The 18,157-nt window shown below is 35.8% G+C and overlaps 2 protein-coding genes across 2 annotated transcripts; one reads left to right on the plus strand and one right to left on the minus strand.

Moving 5' to 3' along the window:
* Positions 1 to 3,837: 3,837 nt before the first annotated feature.
* On the minus strand, positions 3,838 to 12,532 carry LOC123875325 (WD repeat-containing protein 37). The gene is made up of 9 exons (XM_045921086.1): positions 12,059 to 12,532; positions 11,840 to 11,956; positions 11,554 to 11,745; positions 11,023 to 11,195; positions 10,334 to 10,562; positions 9,153 to 9,291; positions 8,288 to 8,357; positions 7,897 to 8,073; positions 3,838 to 7,565 (listed from the first exon to the last, which is right to left on the minus strand). Exons 1-9 carry the CDS (start codon positions 12,234 to 12,236, stop codon positions 7,440 to 7,442), a joined length of 1,401 nt encoding a protein of 466 aa, XP_045777042.1. The 5' UTR covers positions 12,237 to 12,532; the 3' UTR covers positions 3,838 to 7,439.
* Positions 12,533 to 13,465: 933 nt separating this feature from the next.
* Positions 13,466 to 17,982, plus strand: LOC123875326 (adenosylhomocysteinase). The gene is made up of 4 exons (XM_045921087.1): positions 13,466 to 13,675; positions 14,529 to 14,719; positions 16,389 to 16,541; positions 16,963 to 17,982. The coding sequence occupies exons 1-4, from the start codon at positions 13,654 to 13,656 to the stop codon at positions 17,887 to 17,889; spliced, it is 1,293 nt and encodes a 430-aa protein (XP_045777043.1). The 5' UTR covers positions 13,466 to 13,653; the 3' UTR covers positions 17,890 to 17,982.
* The last annotated feature ends 175 nt before the right edge of the window (positions 17,983 to 18,157 follow it).

Below are 18,157 nucleotides of genomic sequence, written 5' to 3' on the forward strand. Positions count from 1 at the left end.
TCTTCTCTTACCTTTTTAAATCGGTCCGGCGGCAGCGGCCTTGGGCGCGCATGCACCGGAGGTCCTGAAGTCTCGATGTGGTGTCTTACGCTGTGACGTGGTGGTTCTTTGAACGTCGCTGGCATTGTCAATTCTGGGAACCTACTTAGGAGAGAATAACATGGATGCGATTCGGCTATAGTAAAAATAGATGAATGCTCCGAGTTTACTATAGTGGAAATTACATACATGTTAGTCTCTTGATCTAACAATCGTCTATTTCTTAAGTCTACTAACAAATTATACTTAGCTAAAAAATCCGCTCCTAAAATGGGTTGTTTAACGTCGGCTATTACAAAAGTCCACTTAAACGCACGACGCAATCTTAAATTTAACACTAGAGTCTTTGTTCCGAAAGTCTGTATTTCACTACCATTTGCGGCATAAAGTTTGTATTTATTATTCATTGCACTGTCACACACTGATTTATAACTTTTAGGCAACACTGAAATGTTCGCACCTGTGTCTATTAAATAACGTATGCCATTGTCTTTATCCGTAATACATAAACGGTGGTTCCCTAATTCGACGCAGGTACCCACCGGTTCCACCTGCATCTTTACTAGTTTTCCTGCTTCGTATTCCAGGTGCACGGCTGTTCGCAGCGATTAGCTCTCTGCCTATATTTAAAATGATGCACGCAGAGCCAGTCCGGGCTATCCGGGGTACGTCTGGACCTATTGTTGTCTCGTCCTCTGGAACGCGAACGACCACGGAACCTTCCGCGACCTCGCCTACCTCTCCAACTGTGTCTGGACCTGTCCAGCTGGTCCAACCTCGCATGGATCCTGGCTATTTCAGCTGCCATCGACGAATTTCCGGGTACTGCCTCCTTTGCTGCCACTTCTGCTACCGGTTGGGACTTCATAGTTTCCATTACTTTGTCAGCAATCACGGCTAGTCTATCTAGATCTTTAGCTTCTGTCGCAGCCAGAACGCCTCGTGCTGCTGCTGGTAGCAGATTCTGCCATAATACGCTTAGGGTCTCATTACTAATTTTACCCCTGGCCAGATCCTGCATTTTCCGGAGGAGGTGGCTGGGTTTCTGATCACCCAGTTCCATCTCCCCGATGAGCTTCTGTATCTGGCGGTTCTCCGACTCTTCATACATGTTCAGCAACCTTTCTTTAAGTACCTCGTACTTACGCACCTCCGGAGGATTGATCAGGATGTCTGTCACTTGTTGTATGACATCCTTACCCAGCTTGGATACCACTATATTATACTTGGATGCGTCTCCTTGTTTTTGTGGTGCCAGTATTGCTTCCAGCTGGATAAACCAGACCCTAGGTTGGTCGGTCCAAAACTCCGGGATCTTCGACGTGAGAGATATCGACGCTAGATACGTGTCTTCATCCTTCACTACTGTCGTAGGTTGCGCCATTTTTAAAGTTTTTTAGTTTTTCACTTCCTACGTGTTAATTTGAGTTGCCCTAGCTTACGTTACTTTACCTTATTTTAATTAAGAAAATTAACACGCGCTACCCTGGTAGTTCAAAGTCCGAGTCACCAATGTACAGGTGTTTTACGTACAGATATTTGATGTATATATAGCGCCGTGTTCTCTACCAGGGTAGTAATAAAAACAAAAGAAATGAACACTAAAAAAATATATATTATAATTCACAATTTTAAGTTACAATTTGTAAACGTCAACATGATACAACGGGCTAGAGGCAACTAACCAAACTTGCTACGGCTCACACGGCGTAGCTCGAAAATGCCTATTTACTAGTGCCTCTACACACACTCTCCGAAATATATCCTATAAAACACCGATAAGCCAGCGACCTTACGGCGGTGATCGAGACTATGAAGTTTCGCCAACAAAGGAGAGTCTTCGCCTACAAGTCTCCTAGCTCGACGATCAACGGCATCCAGAGCTGCCAATTTTTTTTTATTTTTTTTTTATTCACTATAGGCAAGCGCTTGACCACAATCACACCTGATGGAAAGTGATGATGTGGTCTAAGATGTGACGCGTTTACCTAGAAGGTGCCTATTCACTCTTGTTTTAAAGATACCCGGATTGTAATTGGTAGGAAACACAGATCGGGGAAGAGTATTCCAAACCTTAGCCATGCGTATGAGGAATGAAGACGCAAAACGTTTCGTGCGTGTAGATGGAATGTCGACGACATAAGGATGGAAACTCGCCCGACGTCTTGCGGTTCGGTGGTAAAATGGTGAAGGGGGGACAAGATCGAAAAGTTCCTGTGCACACTCTCCGAAATATATCCTATAAAACACCGATAAGCCAGCGACCTTACGGCGGTGATCGAGACTATGAAGTTTCACTTTTACAATTCAAGTTACAATTGCTTTGTATGCTTTATTTTAGAGTCAATAGGGTATATTATTGTACGAACTGCATATTTAAACAAAACTCAATTAAAACGGTACATCAGTGCATACAAACGGTATCAATATTACAATGATTTTGAACCGTCAATCGACAAATAACGAAACGAGCGCACGCAATCGAGACTTTAATCTCATCATCCCATTCACGATTGAGTCATAATTCATGATGAACCAGGAGCCACCATGATTGATTGAACCAAACAAACCAAATGATCACAGACCAATCAAATGATTGAAAGACCTACAAGTTTCGATCGTGGCCCTTACCTACTTTGAACGATCGAATCAAAGAGAATCAACGATTGACACAGGACTAATTCATATCAATTTCGATTTTTTTTAACGCGGCAACTTTGATTTCGTGTTTAATGTTATTAGATACTCCTTGCATAATTGTTTAGGCTCGAGCATTAATAAAAAATACTATTTTCGGGTATTCCTTTTTACGAAGTTTGAATGCTTTAGGAATTTATGTATGAATAATCATGCAAAAACTGACGATATATCGATACTGAGAACAATTAAGAACTAACGCCGCCATCTTGTGAAGTGTCATCTTGGACGAAGGATGTCATGCTGCCCCCTTGAGTATTTGGTGTTGTTAAGTAAAAAATCTAAATTTTACTGTTTTTTTTTTATCCAAGTGCTAATCAGAGCTTTGTCAGACTGTACAATGCTTGTTGAATACTATAACCACTAAAACAGGAATTGGGAAATAGGAGACACTAATAAAATTACACACAAAATATTTATTTATTTATTATGTTATTCTATAGGTATAATAATAAATTTGTCAATCAGTAGTACAGAATACAGATAGATCAAGGTAACAAATATTATATATGATTTTGTATAGACCTAATATCCTTATGCTCCTAATTTAATTAATAAGTAAGTACATGTACAGTTTATAAAGCTATGATAATAATAATAATAATAATAATAATTAAAATATCCAACCAGACCCTCAGTAATTTAATAATCTATACTAATAAATAAAATTGAAGTGTCTGTCTGTAATTTCGAAATAACTACCTCATATTAAGCTCATAGGGTTATTTGAACGATACCATAACTGAATCACCGGTTTTAAAATTTTTGTCTGTCTGTCTGTCTGTCTGTCTGTTTGAAAAGGCTAATCTTTGGAACGGCTGAACCGATTTTGACGGGATTTTCACAGACAAATAGAGGATTCACCAGGGCGTAACATAGGCTACTTTTTTAACCGACTTTTAAAAAGGGAGTTGTGTTTTTCTACCTATGTACATCGAAATCTCCGAGATTTCTGAACCGATTTGCGTCATTTCTTTTTTAATCAATAGAGGAACTTTGCGACATTGTTTGATAAAAAAATTGGATTCCAACTCCTCAATCCTGATGCTGCAGGGGATCTGACCAATGCACGCGGGCGAAGCTGCGGGCATCAGCTAGTAATAAATAATAATCAACACTTGCTAAATTAATTACTTACTAGAATAAATTCTAATTAAACTTTTTTCAACATTACCTACATGATATAACACGAATAGTTTTGTAATAATACAGATTACATTTTTTTTAAATTGTATTCAATGACTAATTTATTATTAACCCTTGGCTACTTTAACAACTAGGGTTAGGGTGCTCACATAAAGAGCAAGGTTGCCGGTACGACAGGTTGATATCGCTCGGTGCAGGTAAACTAGCACTATGTTATCTTGTACCAGGTCTCTTTATGTGAGAGCTCATAAGATAGAATGGGCCTATTTTACCCGCGCCGATTGGTACTCGCGGATAAGTTAGTATAGCGCTCTCTCTATTACATAATGCCAAATAGAGTGAGAGAGATATACTAACTTCATTCCGCAGATAGGGTATAGTAGCGATACGTTGCAGTTATCGATATTTTGACCGAGTTGCACTAGTCGTGGATCGTGGTTAGGCCGAAATATCGATAATAATTCAAAATCATTTATTTACATTTTTTACATTATTTATTATGCCGTTTAACTACAAATAAACCTAAGTCACTATTTAACATGTTAGCTTCCATTGCCATGCTTGACTAGGAAAAAATATTTTATACAATTATTACAAACTGGTTTATCTAAAGATATGTTTAACTGTGATGCATAAGATATATTTTATTTATATGAGAAAACCAGTCAGTTCAGTAAGCTTTTCACACGCACGCCACCACTGAAATGGGCATAATATATATACAATATAAGTACGCTGGAAGAGGTGTGCCATACAAAATGACAATAATAATATATATTTTTAAATTTAATTATTCATATTAATTCTACAAGGTTCTTAACATTACTAACACGCCAAACTGGTAGGCCAGTTTGTTAGCGAGGTGGCGCTCTTAATACCGATTGGATTGCTGCTGCTTCAAAAAAAAATGTCGGCAATCGCAGGTCCAGCGTACTTGTATAACTTAGTAGAGGTCAGTACATGAAATGTAATGGCCCCAAAAACAGTTATCATTCCCAGTAGACCTAGTTTTCAATGAGTTGAAGCAAGGATTTTCTTAGGAAAGTGAAACCTCATAACGCGGCCGCTATGTAGCTTCAAGTACTGTAATGAGGCTGCACACTCAAACCTTGGTGACTTTTTTGTCACTAAGTCCTAATTCGCACGAGCGTTAAAAAAGCGCTGCGTTAAAATCCGGCGTTGCACTGAAAATACAAAGTGAGCGTTAAAAAAGCGTTGACGTCTGAACAGATACTTGGAAATGCATTTGTTCTATTTGAACGCTTTTTAGACGTTAAAAAAAGCTCTCGTGCGAATGAGGCCTTAGTAAGGAAAAAACCGTTCACAGATCTTTTGTTCGAATTTCATAATTGTTCTAGTTAGCAAACTTTTTAATCTAAATTAATTTGCCTATAGTATAAATTATACCTAAAAAACTCCAAATCCAACATTTTAAGTTATTTAACACCAGATCCCAAACTAATACATTAATAAATAATTAAATATTAACATTAGAAATAAACTCCTAAAATCCAACAAATTAATTCTTTTTCCACAACACTTAGTGCAAATTCAATTCGGTCATTCGACTCTATTCAAAAAGATACAACTTCCTAAAAGCAGAGATTAAGTAAAATAAGTGTTTGCTTGTAAATTCGCTTTATAAACTGTGGCTGGTGCCACAAATTCAACACAACTTCTCTACAAATTGTATACAATTTGTAGAGAAGTTATTGTACAGAATTAGCCACATTATCACGTAAAAACACATTTAAAGTCTCTAGGAATATTGATTCTATCTTAAACATTTATAATTATTAACATCATATTCTCTCTGATTCCGTTTCTATACACACAGCTACTAAAAATAGAATATATTAGTGTACTATGCGATTAAGACGAGTTGATAGTCGACAATATAACTCACTCACCAGAGTTTTAAATTTTTATGTTTTTTGAAAATAAGTCTAATGCAGTTTTTTTTTAAAATTACATCATAGTGTATAGAACCAGCAACATACTCGGCAGTATTAAGCTGTGCCTATATATTATCGTGAAAAGGTAAAAAAAATATACATAATGGTTTTTAATGGTAATGTACAAATACACCAATTCTACTCTTTAATTATTATATAATCTTTTAATTACCTATTGATATGGATTGCTAAGAAGGGTAAACATATAGCTAACTAAGAGAAAAATTAAAATAAAGACAAAAAATATTATTTATTGGCCGACTTTTTAACTGCCAAATTATCTGTAACTGAGGAGTAAATTACTTTGACTGAAAAAATTTGGTCCAAAGTTTTGAATTGATAGCTCACCCTTATGGCTGAATTGATCATGGTACCTTTAATCTAATCAATATGAAAGATTTTGTGTACATACTGTCAAAACGAAAATATAATATTTTAAAGATTATTTGGTGATTAAAAAATTGGCCCTAATTATATCCATACTAATATTATTATGCGAAAGTATACCTATCAGGGATAACTTGCATCCCGGAAACGGACTTGGGCTACTTTTTATCCCAGAAAATCAGAGATTTAAAAAAATCTAAATCACGGGCAAAGTCGCAGGCGTAATTTAGTAATACATATTTAAAAATGGCGATAATAATAATTATACCAGAAAAGATAGTACTTAATTTATAATTTGGATAGTAACAATAATTTTATTTAAATAAAAATGCTTAATTATACATTACTTGATAACGCCCACGATTTCGCTTGCCTGGTTGTAGGTTTTGCCAAAGGAACTCTAATTTTCCGAGATAAAAAGTGGCTTATCCGTCCGTCTCTGGGATGCAAGCTATCTCTGATACACTACACTCAAAATAGGTTAAGCGGATGGGTGGCGAATTGAACATACAGACAGACAGACTGATACACTATCATATTTTATAATGTTAGTATGGATTAAAAATTCTAGATACAAAATTAATTTAGTCAGTATAAATATAAAGCGGTCCCGAAACGATTTATTGTTTACTAGACAGACTAGACTAGTTTACAGCCATGAGATATAAACTAATCAATCTGCAAAAAAATCTGTACAGAAGCAGCAATAACTTAAGTAAAGGAAGTGTCTATCTTGAATTAGAAATTAAAATAACTGAAACTAGAACTAAATTATTATTTCCTAAAATGAAAGGTGGGTTCCCAATGAATCACACCCAGCTATGTCATAGTGTAACTTGTTGGGAATCTGTCAGATTTTTTTTCCCATCGAGTTTACACACCCACATTAACAATAAAACAGAAAAAAACCATTATCAAAGTAATTATTATTTATCTATTCGCTTTTGCTTCAATTGGATTGCCTTATCTATTCAGACTATGGCATATAGTCCAATTATTATTACCCATCAATACGGAAATTTCGTATATTGTGTCGTCCAGTCTAAGCAATTCAAAACACTCTAATTTTTGATACATATTCAAATGTCCAGTTAATCCGCATAATGTAGCAAAATAGTTTAAGTTAGCCTGATAGTTTTGGGGCCGCTTTACAGGTGTATAAGACACTTTTTAGAATATCAGAATTTACGATACCTAGGTGCGTGAGGCAGTGAATCAGTTGTCTTTAGATGGTTGGATGGACCAGCCGAGGATGCGGCGGTCGAAGCCGCAGCTAAAGAAGTTGATGCTGGACCCTATGTCCTCGGCCCACGCCACCGATGTTACCATTCGACGGTGACCCTATGAATAACATATGGACAATGTTATAGCATGTGATATGCATCACTCGCCTTCCCTCTGGTCTCACTACTACACTACACAACCGAGTCAGAGCGGATGGTCAGTTCGTCAGGGGCTGCCCATTAATCACGTGAGGCTCGAAGGGGGGGGGGGGGGGGGGATTTAATATAATACATAAAAATTAAATTCACGTGATATGTGATATATGTTTTTTTTTCTCTCTCGTCTGGCTTTACAAAGATTAACCAATGTCAAGTTTTTGAGCGCTTTCCAGTCAGTTTTAACAAAACAAAAAGGCAGAGCACACCCGCCAGCTAACACCAACACATACCTGCCGACTGGAGCGGGGCAGTCTCGCCAGGCGCTGGCCCTGTAAGTCGAAGAGGCGCACTTGGCGGTTGTCGTGCGGGATCGCGATGAGGCCGCTGCCGCTCACGGCCACGCGGTTCACCGACGAGTCGGAGCGGATCGTCGCTAGCGCTGAGCGCATGTTACGTACGTCCCACACCTGGAAGAGATGTAAAAAAAAACGGATTTAATTTAGCTGCGCGAATATTCATATTTTGATTTTTTATAATGGTACCTCATTGGCACCGGTTCCAAAAAAAAAATATTATAGGACTACATTAACTCTTGTATACATAATATTATATTCAGTGATAAATTAAATCATTTTTTAATTTTAGTGATTAGGTATTGATCATTTTTTTTTTATACCTTACCTTGACAGATCGATCGTCTGATCCAGAGACGACTTTATCTTCGCGAGTGAATACTGCGGAAGTCACACTCCTAAAAATAAAATGTGAATGAGATTATAAATGTAGATTTTAATCAGGTGACATTTATAACTCTATAAGAAAACTAGAAAAGAGCTGATAACTTTCAAACAGCTGCACCGATTATATTTCTTCGATTATAGCTAAGAACACTCTTACACCCGTATTCACAAACGTTACTATGAGGTCTCATAGTGTGCTCGAACGCACAGTGCCCGTTCCACCAATCAGATGACTGTATCACGTCAATTTACAGTGATCTGATTGGTGGAACCTACACTATGCGTTAGAGCTTACTGTGAAACGTCATAGTAACGTTTGTGAATACTGCCGTCAGTCAGCCACCTTTCAAACAAAAAAACTAAATTAAAATCGGTCCATTCGTTTAGGAGCTACGATGCCACAGACAGATACATAGATACACACACGTTATACTTATAACACCCCTCTTTTTGGGTCAGGGGGTTAAAAATGTTAAAAAATTGCTATATACTATTACTACACCCTATCCATGGAATGAAGTTGGTATAGCGTTCTCTGTTTGGCCCTATCATTTGTATAGGATCACGTAACAGAGATCCACGGAGTGATGTTCGTGATAGCGCTCTCTCTGTTTTTGTATGGGATAACTTAAGCGGCATGAGACGGGTCTGCCCGCAAAATTCAAATTTAATTTAGTTTTTCGCAATTTGTAAATTAATACGACAAAGTAATCTTATGGCATTCTAATTCCGATAATGGCAATATCTTTTTCACAGGATTACATAAAAATCTTTACTTGAAAATGTTCAGTTTAAGAAATTCATACTCAGTGTGCCCCTGGAAGACGGAGACGGAGTGTATGGGCTCGCGGAAGTCCCACAGGCGGAAGGTAGTGTCGCGCGACGCGGTCACCACGAGCCGCGCGCTGTGGTGCGCCGACGCGTGCGTCAGCTCGTGATCGTGACCTGGCATATCAAGTTTTTGTTTCGTAAACTTATTGAAAAATCCTACTATGATGTAAAAGATTATAAAAATGATAAAGGGAGTGAGTTGCTTAACACCTTTGATGGTTCTCATAAGTTAAGCGATTTTGTGAAGTGGTGATATAAAAAAGAATACCCATCTGAGTTTGCTGTGGGCTCTTCTCAGACCTGGGTGCGTTTGGAACCCTCGTAGCTATAGTTTTAAGTTTACGTAGCTAATTATATTTATCACCACTGTACAATCCTACAAATCTAACAATTAATTACATCTACTAAAAACCTATTTTGAATAAAATGAAATTGAACCTACCTTGAATAAAATGAAATTGATTTTATTTTATTAGATGATGCCAGTGACTTATCAGCGTGGATTTAGGTTTTTTAAAAATCCAGTTCAAACTCTTTGATTTTCCGGAATAAAAAGTTGCCTATGTCAGTTTCTGGAATGCAAGCTACCTCTGTACCAAATTTCATATAAATCTATAAAACGGATGGACCTTTGAGAATCCCATGGGAACTCTTTGAATTTTCGGAATAAAAAGCCCTTGTCCTTCCCCAGGATGTAAGCTAACTCTGTGCCAAATTTCACCAAAATCGGTTAAACTGTTGGGCCGTGAAAAGCTAGCAGACAGACAGATAGATAGACAGACACACTTACACATTTATGATATTAGTATGGATTGTGAGATAGGCTTGCGCATCACGCCTGAGAATCAGAGCAATAATAAGTCTAGGTTGGAGCGCACTTGCCTAGACGATGCCTATCCATTCATGCCTTGAAGGTATTTAAGTTATACTTTGCAGAAAACACGTTTGTATGCGTAGATTGGATATCGACCACGTGAGATCACCGTTCACGGATTTTCGCTGTTCTGTGGTAGAATGGTGAAGAAGAAACAAGATTCTGAAGTTCTTGAGTACACGCTCTAAAGTACATTCATCCTAAAGTCAATATGTGCAATAGTTATTTCAATTTTTTTGCTTTACATTTTTTTGCAATCATAGCTCATATCTTTCAAATTACCTGTTAATATCTGCAAACAGTCCCCAGTCTCAACGTCATACAAGTTAGCTGTCCTATCCCAGGAGGCGGTTATGACGTGATCACCGCCGGTCAGCCAATCAGCTGCAACCACAACGCCCAAGTGACCAGTAAGTTCTGTGAGAGGAGTTCGAAGCACTTCCGGCCTATCGCCATCACCTAAGCTTTCTTCTCCGCCCCCGTCTAGTTCCTCTTCGGAAGACTGACCACGCTAGAAGCAAAAGGTGAAAAGGTGATCACTCATTAGAGCCCCCTGGCATACTACCTGCATCACCTCGCATTGTGCAGTTATTTATTTATTTTATTTTATTGGGCAACCAAAACTGACTACAATATTTTACAATTCTAACCTAATTCCTCAATCCATTTTGCTCCTATTGTAACCCTAGAGGGTTGCACAACATGACTATGGTTTAAAGCACACTTAGTAAGAATTCTGCATATATGTATACAATATAAACTCTTAATACACAATGTAAAATATAATATAGCTAGTATTCTTTATATGAACTTCTATGGACAAACGTTCACTACTTTAACTCCACAGCACCTGGGAGCGAGTAGATCCGTTGGTGCTATGCAGGTTGGGTGTCTGGTGGTTCTAATGAGCTATACCTTAATACTTAATTAGAAAGACTATAAGAAAAAACATTTACTGTAGAAGTAATTACCGGTAAATCCCAATTAACAGCAGCCTGCCACACATGAGCAGTATTGTCACCACTACTGGTGAGAGCAATATCTCTTGTTGGATGAAACCTGATGGAGTTTACTGAACCAGAGTGCCCAGTGTATTGCAGAAGGCATTTGGCCCATTCTACACTCCATACACAAGCTGTGTGATCTGAAATGGAACAAAGATGACCATCATTGCTACTTTGAAATCATTTTCATTTGGTGAAATTATTATTTTTCTTCACAGTAATTTCACGGAAAGCGATTTTTCGATGTCAACACTAATTTGCTACAGTAATTTAACTAATGACTCTGAAATTTCACAAGTGGGTTTTCACAAAGCATTTCATTAGCACTTGTTTATCTACATTAGTGTGGTAATTGACATTGGAATCATTCAATATTCGACTACTATTTTCATTGCACTATCAATTTGTAACAAATGTCAGTTAAGAGTAATTGTGTTAAAATCTAATAAAAAAATACGTATTTACAGGTATTGGTAAGATAATAATTTGTCAAATTACCTGCAGAAGCAGTCCCAATTAAAGCTTGGCCAGGGCGGGCAGTGGAAAGATCCCAGATACCATCCTTATGTCCTGTGAACTCTCGAATCAGCTGGCAGTTGTATGTAGGTGCCTTAAAACTAGATACTATTTTACTGGTTTGAACCTTCAGTTTGTGACTTGTCTTCACCTTTTGAGAGTTATTTTGAGACACTGTTCATAAAACAATGCATTATAAATAGATTACAATAATAAATGGATTATAAAATACATCAGAATTATTATGTCGTTTACTATATTAACTTACATTTTACTTTTGAGCTTTTTCCTGTAGTTTCAAATTCAATATAGTCAATGTTTTGTTTATCTCCAACATAGCTTTCACGTTCTAACTTCTCGCTCAGTATGTCTATTTTCTCTTGCACTAAAAATTTATGTATTAATCTCTCATTAGTCAATAATGCCTACACTATTCATAAATTGACTAAAAATACCTATACAAGGTATATGTAAACGGTTTACTTACAGTTTAAGTTTTCAGTATACAGAAGGTCAAACTCTTTTTCTATTTGCGAAAATAGTTCGTGTAACCGAGATCTAAAAACAGGGGGTATCGATGTTTCGGAGTCTTCCATTTTAAGATAATTTGGCATTCCATCAGAGCCTTCAGTAAGCGCCTGTAGCCTACGCTTACTTGATTTCATGATCGTAGACGGATACTACATAAAACAGGAAGATTTCTAGATCACATTACATTGCACACACGAATGCACAGTGCAAGCTGCAAAAAGTAATTGTATCAAGCCAAAGATCAATTTTATGATTCCAAGTTCTAGTTACTGCGAATGCAAGACACTACTTAAATATTGCAAAACGAATAGAAAAGCTACAAAACAGTCAATAATAACAATTCATGTGAATACTTCGCTACTGAAATTCGTAAATTGCAATTTGCATTCACTACAAGTGATTGATTGCTAGTTGAAAAATGTTGATTATTATTTATTGACAAGTGACAACTGTTGACACTTGACCATCGACAGGCGACACTTGACAACTTGGCTTGGTTGACAGTTCACAGTTGTAGTCTATGTTGGGACTTCGTCTGTATTGGCGTTTAGATTACCCGGCAGCCGGGCGATTCAGAACACTTGATTAGGTAAGTTATCGTACGATAAGATATTATACATCTTATTGAATGGAATTTTCACCCGATAATTTACCGAATCGAGTTATCTGAATCGTCCGGCCAGCAGGTCTGTGGCCACAGAGCACCATAGAGTACATTGGTGGTCTGTGGCGTCACGTTGGCATTAGCATTTGACATCAAAGTGAACCTATAAAATTGGACTTTGTCTGTGTTGGCGTTTACTGGCGCTCGTGCTGTGCCTTTTTGGAGTGTTTTTTTTTTGTTAGGAGTAGCTGGTTTTGGGTTAGTTGGTTTTTTTTGGTGGTGGAACAGACTGGGAAGCGCTCTAAAAGGGCGCCGCGCGTATGTCGGCGGACGCCGGTGCAGTCGGAGTCCATGCTTATATAGTTTCACCAACTTAAAAATAACTACAAACTTGAGATTGGCTAATCTGAGTAAAGCCAGAAAAGAGAGAAAAAAAAACCTATAAAATTGTACATTACATACTCTCTGACCAAGGTATAGTTTATGTATACTTATATTATATTATTATTTATGTATATGTTTACAACTATGTATATTATGTAATTATTTTAAAAAACCTTATCCTTTTCCTTTCCAATTCCAAATCCCAATTTTTCATTATTTTATTACATAATATATAGTTTCCCTAACTTGTTATTATAACTACAAACCTGACATTGGCTAATCTATGTAAAGCCAGACGAGAAGAAAAAAAAAAACTCTCTGACTCTTTGCCTACTTTATACTATCTCTATGGCCTACTTTGACATCTGTGCTTGACTTGACATATTATCATTTATCACATTCACGGACCACATTTCGTGCACATTTCTATTTCATATTGTGTGTGTTGTGTACATTAACCACCTTTTAAATATTTCTTTTTTATATCAAGCCAATTAACAAATTCCTCTAACTGAAGCTTTAGTTAGAGTTTGAATACCTATTTGATATTTTTTCATTCAACAATGAAGCCAGCATACAAAATCGGTAAGTTTGATGTGATTAATCAAAACAAATCAATTAAATGAAATGCTTTAGGTACAATTTTATAAGTAATGCTATTTTTTATTATTTTAAGTACCTAATTGTTAAAAGCTAGAATTTTTGAATATTTATGTCTAGTAGGTTTTTAAGGTTATTTTTCCATTGAGCAGTTTTTCATGGATTGTTGCCAAAAATATAATAGGTTAACTTCAGCCTCTATTTTAAATGATCTAATTTCGAATGAAAATAATATTCATCTTAATTATTAAAGTACATTTTTTTTCAATAACTTATTCTGTAGGTATTACATTGTTTTTGTAGTCACACCTATTTCATTAATTGACAGAAGATCACCCTCAGCCATCGATGTATAAGCCTTTTTATTATATCTCCTAAAGTTTCTATTGAAGATAAGAATTCAATAAAATAATTAGTTGTTTTTTTTCTGCAAATCAGTCCGAGTACTTCTTTAAACATTGTAGTACTTAAATAAAAATAGTGTTTATTCAAACTTAAAAAACTTAAAAAGTGCTTGTTTAATAGGCTATATTTTTGCATTATTAATAATAATAATAATTAATATCATAGTATATTTTTCATGATAATTATAATAGTAACATAGGTTGCCTGGAAGACATCACCAAGTGATTAGGCAGCCTTTACACAATAATTGGTCAATATTCTGTGATCTTTTTTAAATGTTATTTCAATATTATATGTGTGTGATGAACAGATTTACTTTTTACTTACTTACCCTGACTAAGAAATATTTCGTGGAATTTCACCCATGCAAAACTTGGGCAAGCAGCTAGTTTTTTCATAAAGACTAACAGGGCTTTTGAAATTTTTTTTGTAGCTAATGAGAAGTTGGCAGAACTTGGTCGTAAGGAGATCATGCTCGCAGAGAAAGAAATGCCTGGATTAATGGCTTGCCGCAGAAAGTATGCTCCTAGCAAGATACTTAAAGGTGCCAAAATAGCTGGCAGTCTGCATATGACAGTACAAACTGCAGTACTCATTGAAACACTGATAGAGTTAGGAGCAGAAGTAAGTATAATAGATATGTATGATCAAGGCAAATGCTAATAGAATAGTTCCAAGGCCCTTTGTCACAAGCTAGGTAGAACTATTCCTATTTTCATTATTATTCCACTCACGACAACTTAAGATTTGTTATGGCTAGACTGCAATCATCATTGGTGATAAGTTGATTCTTAAGAATATACATAGTACATACAGTAAAGATAGATGCCTGATTTTGAAATCTTGTTGATTATAAACAAAATACATAAAATCAATTAGTACTAGATGATGCCTGTGATCCTGTGGGAATTCTGTTTCAAAAGTAGCCTATGCCCATTAACGGGCGCAAGCTGCTTCTGTACCAAATAGATAGATGCCTGAAGCTTTGTCCAGGTAGGATTTTAAAATCCGTTAAGAACTCTTTGATTTTCCAGGACAAAAAGGCTATTTTATTTTATTTGTTAAAAGAACTACCCACAGAATTACACAATCAAATTATAAAAGTTATTCCTTAAATTTATATATTTTCATGACCCTGGGATACAAGCTATCTCTGGTTCAAATTTCGTCAAAATCGGTGAAACGGATGAGCCGTAAAAACCTAGTGAACAGACAGACACACTTTCCCATTTATAATATTAGAATGAATTTTACTTGATCACAATCTGGATTTTATATCTTAAGAAATTAGTGCTGATTGAGACCTATTAAAGAGATTTCTCTTTTCATATTCAATTTATCAGGAGTTTCTTTTGCAATTTAGTATTCAGATTATAGATTTCAATGATGTCAATGATCTAGACATTTAGGTTTCTATTGTTTGATTTATGACATGATTGTTTTATTATCATGTAGATAATAATGTGTACATTATAATGTGTACGTTATGTGATAAACAATACATTATAAGAATAGAATGTGAGAAAACAAAGGATCATGATGTACATTTAGTTTTATTAGATGACACTCGCAGCTTCATCCGCATGGATTTAGGGTTTTAAAATCCAGTGGGAACTCTTTATTGAATTCAAGGTATAAGCTATCTCCATTCCAAACAGCCAAATTGGTTCAGTCACTTTGCGTGACAAACGTCCAAACTCTCACAATAATATTAAAATATCACAGTAATATTATTAGGATTGCACAACAATTCTTATCAATTTCAACAGTTTATAAGAATCACATCATGTTATTTAATAAATCTTTATCATCTTGTTAAATCATAATATTTTATTTTGTTTTCAAGTTGAATGCTGTGTGATAAAGTCAGTTAAGATAGTAAAAATGTGATGTAATCACCATTTTGTTACTGTACAAATTCAAAATTTACATTTATATCTATTATGTCGATCACATATCATGTACCTCTGATCTGTAGGTCATGTGATGCAATGATAACATTTGATATATTTGTAACTTGTGACTATTATCTAGTTGTATCCTCTATGTTCAAAAGATCCACATGCATTTAAATACACTTAATTGCTCTGTCATAGAATCAATGATGTATAATTTGTAACAAAAAAAAATACAGCTAGATATTACATTGAATTATTGAAGCAAGTTAATTTGTTTTATGATTTTAATCACACAACATTAATCTTTTATGTTTTTACAAATCTCAACAGTTAATATGTACAAGTTAGCATTTAAAGTTTGCCTGTCAGATATTTTCAAAGTAATTTTTTTATAGGTGCAATGGTCAAGCAGTAACATTTTTAGCACACAAGATGAAGCTGCAGCTGCCTTGGTGGCTGTTGGGATCCCCATTTATGCCTGGAAAGGAGAAACAGATGAGGAATATATTTGGTGCATTGAGCAAACACTTATCTTTCCCGATGGAAAGGTTGGTAGACATTTTACAAGTATTTAAACAATGTTTGAAGTGATCTTTAGACCCGTTGGACGATTTTGAATGGATAAAGATCGCGTCAGTGACATGCAAATTTCTGAATATGAAAAATCAACTACCGAAAAAATAAAGTTAAAAAGTAATTTCAGTAAAATGAAAGTTCAAATAAGAACATTGAAAAATATGTACTTAATTCCATGATTTGAAAACGCTTTTTGTTTGCAATTTCACTCTCCCAATTATTTTATTATAATTTAAGCACCATATTTAATCACAATATGTGAATTATAAAATCATTTGATTAATATTTGTTTACTACCTTAATTATGATAATATCCCAATTATTTGACTAATAAATTCCTAAAGCTATAATATTAGCTATAAAAATTAAGTTACAAATGTTTTATCATTTCAGCCCCTGAACTTGATTTTGGATGATGGAGGTGATTTGACCAATTTGGTTCACACAAAACATCCAGAACTTTTGGAAGGTTGCAAAGGCATTTCTGAAGAAACAACCACAGGTGTACACAACTTATATAAAATGTTCCGTGAAGGCCTTTTGAAAGTCCCAGCTATTAATGTCAATGATTCTGTTACAAAGAGCAAATTTGATAACTTATATGGGTGCAGAGAATCTCTTCTTGATGGTATCAAAAGGGCCACTGATATCATGATTGCTGGAAAAGTTTGTGTAGTTGCGGGCTATGGAGATGTTGGTAAAGGATGTGCTCAGGCCTTTAAGGGATTCGGAGGAAGAGTTATTGTTACAGAGGTGGATCCTATCAATGCTCTTCAAGCAGCAATGGAGGGTTTCCAAGTGACAACAATGGAGGAGGCCTCTGAAATAGGTCAGATATTTGTCACAACCACTGGAAACATTGAAATAATCACCAAAGAGCATTTTGTGAAAATGAAGGATGATGCAATCGTTTGCAATATTGGCCATTTTGATACTGAAATTGATGTTGCTTGGTTAGATAAGAATGCCAAGAAAGTGAATATCAAACAACATGTTGACCGTTATGAATTGGAAAATGGCAACCATGTCATCGTCCTTGCTTCTGGAAGGCTTGTTAATCTTGGATGTGCAACTGGTCACTCATCTTTCGTCATGTCCAATTCTTTTACGAACCAAGTCCTAGCACAGATTGAACTATGGACTAAACACAATCAATACCCCATTGGCGTTCACACCTTGCCGAAAAAGTTAGATGAAGAAGTTGCAGCCCTCCATCTTGATCACTTGGGTGTCAAACTTACGAAATTAACACCTAAACAAGCAAAGTATATTGGAGTGTCGGTGGAAGGCCCATACAAACCAGACCATTATAGATACTGATTTTGAAAACATAAAAATCTCTATACCTACCTACTAATACCTAGTGTTTGGTGTTGTCTATTTAAAGGCATAATAAATGAATTAATAATTTGACATTTTGTTTTGTTAATGTACCAAATACCACAATAATTATCTTAAATAATCTTAAATAATATAATAAATCTTTCGGTATTGAGGAAAATACTTGGCCTAGCGGCTAGCCTTTCTGCAGAAATAGTACTGCGGAACTCCTTGGTGGCCTTTTAGATACTACTTTGAGGATGTCTTT

This window comes from Maniola jurtina, chromosome 19 (assembly GCF_905333055.1).
Source record: "Maniola jurtina chromosome 19, ilManJurt1.1, whole genome shotgun sequence".
NCBI classification, from domain to species: Eukaryota; Metazoa; Arthropoda; class Insecta; order Lepidoptera; family Nymphalidae; genus Maniola; species Maniola jurtina.

Excerpts from the sequence above, each read along its gene's own strand:
- LOC123875325 (XM_045921086.1), bottom strand. The coding sequence starts at position 12,236 with ATGAAATCAAGTAAGCGTAGGCTACAGGCGCTTACTGAAGGCTCTGAT. Across the intron at positions 11,746-11,839 it reads AAAAAGCTCAAAAGTAAAAT|TGTCTCAAAATAACTCTCAA; the intron begins GTAAGTTAATAT and ends TTTTATGAACAG. Across the intron at positions 10,563-11,022 it reads CTGTTAATTGGGATTTACCG|CGTGGTCAGTCTTCCGAAGA; the intron begins GTAATTACTTCT and ends TTTTGCTTCTAG.
- LOC123875326 (XM_045921087.1), top strand. The coding sequence starts at position 13,654 with ATGAAGCCAGCATACAAAATCG. Across the intron at positions 13,676-14,528 it reads GAAGCCAGCATACAAAATCG|CTAATGAGAAGTTGGCAGAA; the intron begins GTAAGTTTGATG and ends TTTTTTTTGTAG. Across the intron at positions 14,720-16,388 it reads TGATAGAGTTAGGAGCAGAA|GTGCAATGGTCAAGCAGTAA; the intron begins GTAAGTATAATA and ends ATTTTTTTATAG.